Here is a 3,280-nt window from a genome sequence, read left to right on the forward strand (position 1 = left end):
CCATCCATCTCCGTTGACGTAAATTCAGGTCTTTTTGGGAAAACAAATACTTAAGGCTCTTATGATCGGAGAAAACCTTAAACTTCTCGCCATACAAATAATGTCTCCAAATCTTCAAGGCAAAAATTACCGCCACTAATTCCAAATTGTGGGTGTGGTAGTTCTTCTCATGGGTTTTCAATTGTCGTGAACCGTAGGCCACAACCTTTCCCCTTGCATCAAGACACAACCAAGCCCATCTCGAGACGGGTCACAATAAACAGTATAACCCAAGCCTCTCTCCGGAATTATCAACACCGGTGCGGTAGTCAACCTAGTCTTAAGTTCTTGGAATGACCCTTCACAAGCCTCACTCCACACAAACTTCACATCCTTTCTAGTCAACCTAGTCAAAGGCACGGCTAGTCTAGAGAAGTCTCTCACAAAACATCGATAGCAGCCTGCTAATCCCAAGAAACTCCGGATCCTAAAATCATTTTTGGGTTGTCCCCAATCCTGTACTGCATCTATCTTCGAGGAATCTACAGTCACCCCTTCCCTCGGCACCACATGACCCAAAAACTTCACCTCGGTGAGCCAAAACTCGCATTTCTCAAATTTAGGATACAACTAGTGTTCTCTAAGCAATTCAAGCACTACCCTTAAGTGAGCTTCGTGTTCCTCCTTGGAGGTTCAGTAAATTAAGATGTCGTCTATAAAGACGACCACAAAACGATCCAAGTATTCTCGAAAAAATTCAGTTCATCAAATCCATAAAGGAAGTCGATGCATTAGTCAACCCAAAAGGCATTACAAGGAATTCATAGTGGCCATAACGTGTACGAAAGGCTATTTTCTGGATGTCCTCCTCCCAAACTCTCAAACTCTCAACTGATGGTACCCCAACCTCAAATCTATCTTCGAAAAGCAACAAGACCCTCTAAGTTGGTCAAACAAAGAGAGTCAACACAACCGCAACGACCCATCTTTCTTCGTCGCAAAGAGAGTCGGCACTCCCCAAGGTGATATACTAGGGCGAATGAAACCCTTATCTAAAAGCTCTTGGAGTTGAATCTTCAACTCATGCAACTCTGTGAGTGCAAATCTATACGGCGCCATGGAAATTGGTGTCGTTCCAGGCACTAAGTCAATGGTGAACTCAATCTCCCAGTGGGATGGAAAACTAGTAAGATCGTCGGGAAATACGTCCAGGTATTCACAAACTACCCTTGGCAACTCAACACGAGTCCTGTCACTCTCACTATCCAAGAGAGTAGCAAGAAGGCCACTAAACTTGTTTCTACTATGAAGGTCAAAAACTGGCGACAAGACCCTATCAGCCCAGTCTCCCAAAAAGTAAAAATAATCACCACTAGAGATGCACACTGTGACCCTCTGACGAAAACAATCAATCACCTCTCAATACAATGACAACCAATCCATGCCTAGAATGACATCAAAACTCAACATGTCTAGCAAAACAAAAGCAAACGGGAGTTGACGCCCAGCACCCTCTATCTCACAACCACGACACCCCCAATCTAAGTCAACTGTACCCCCAACTGGTGACTCTACTCTTAGTGGAGACGCTAACCGTGCCACCTCTAATCCTAATGCAGACGCAAATGCAGTAGATATGAATGAATGAGACGCACCAGTATCTATCAACACATTAGCCAAAGAATTACACACAACAAAAATACCTCTCACAACTGAGGATCCCAGCAACTGCTCTGGCACGGTAACGGCATACACGTGCCCCTGCACTGACTGAGCCAAAGTGGCTCCCTAACTAGCTCGCAAAGTCTGGAATGAGTGAGCCTACTGGTGGCTCTAAGTCTGCCTCGATCCTGATGCGCCAGATGCGCCTCCTAATTGTGGGCAAGCTCTCTTCATGTGCCCCAGCTGACCACACTGATAGCAAATAAGTCCTGGCCCTCTACTCTGAGACTGACTCTTAGATCGGTTAGGTAGTGGTGGTGGCAACATCTGTTGCCCTCTTCCCTTCTGTGGACACGCAAAGGCCTTGTGACCCGGTTGGCCACACATAAAACAAGAAAAACCACTCAGTGCACTCTTTCCCAGGCTGGTACTAGGCAAAGGGAAGGTAGGTCTGGACTGCTGCGGTTGAGACTGAAATGAAAAGGTACTCCTGCTCTTCTTGTTGGGTCTATAGTCCCCTGTGACCCTTGACCCCTAGACCTTGAACCCCAAATTCTCTCCTCCTCGGCCTCCACAGTAATCTCTACATGTGCCGTCGCCTCCACAAGACGATCATAGTTCCGGATCCTATTTCCAGCAACCTTGAACAAGATCTTGGTTCTTAGTTTCTTCTCAAACTCAATGCAACAGCGCTCTTTCGCTGCTACCAACTCTGGTGCAAACCGGGACAAACTAGAGAAGGTCGCTTCGAACTCGGCCACGGACATATTGAGTTGCTTGAGATCCTGACATTCTTGACTCAACCTCTCCCGAGCAGTAAGAGGTAGGTACTTGTCTTGGAAAGTCACCACAAATGCTTCTATCCAACCCTTGGCATACTTCCACCATTGGCCTGTATCCCCCTTGAGATAGCAACTAGCAAGAGTCACCCTTAACTCGATATCCTCAATATGAAGTATCTCAAATGTCTTCACTGTCTGTTCAAGCCACTCCTCCGCTTTCTTAGGCTCGGGGCTACCGTGGAACTCATCCGGCTTGGCCCGCAAAAACTCCCTAGTGTGAAAGCTCGCCCTCGTCTCCATGGTGTTCTCTCTAGCTTGGCTCTCCACCCTTAGTATATTCATCGACTCCCTCAAGACCCTCGCCATTTCTCGGGCTAGGGCCCCCATTGTGGCTTAACCTGCTTGCCTCAGAATTTCCGCTTGCCCCACTTGCTCGGCCATATTAGCTTGGCCCAACTCCTCCTCTTGCACCGGAACCTCACGGATCGGTACTCCATGCACACCACGACGAGCCCTACCACGCCTTCCACCTCTACCACCACGGGTTTGACCCCTTCCTAACATTCTATTTAAGGAACAAGATAAACAATTTAGCACATAATCTCAAATGTGCTCGCGACTTCTCTCACTCATTTGAACACAACAATTCTATATGTTTCCTACCATACAAACAATTCAATTCCACTCCACATAAGCATTTAGTCACGTAAGCGCATACGGATTATCCCCTTGTGATGAAATTCGTCCCACGAAAAACCAAAAATTCTTAATAGAACGAGTATTGATCAAGTACCCTTCTAATAAGACCTCAAGGAATTTAATAGACGAAAACAATATCCCACAAGTCCAGTCCCATA

General features: G+C 46.5%; 1 protein-coding gene across 1 annotated transcript; it reads right to left on the minus strand.

Annotated features, from left to right (window-relative positions):
• Window positions 1–2,045: 2,045 nt before the first annotated feature.
• LOC145795738 (uncharacterized) lies at window positions 2,046–2,789 on the minus strand. Its single transcript, XM_082880618.1, has one exon. The coding sequence runs from the start codon at window positions 2,787–2,789 to the stop codon at window positions 2,046–2,048; it is 744 nt and encodes a 247-aa protein (XP_082736744.1).
• Window positions 2,790–3,280: the final 491 nt, after the last annotated feature.

Source organism: Camellia sinensis, chromosome 7 (assembly GCF_055761805.1).
Source record: "Camellia sinensis isolate YWXY chromosome 7, ASM5576180v1, whole genome shotgun sequence".
NCBI lineage: Eukaryota > Viridiplantae > Streptophyta > Magnoliopsida > Ericales > Theaceae > Camellia > Camellia sinensis.

What these genes read in the sequence shown, in the direction of transcription:
- LOC145795738 (XM_082880618.1), bottom strand. Translation starts at nt 2,789, where the DNA reads ATGGCGAGGGTCTTGAGGGAGTCGATGAATATACTAAGGGTGGAGAGC.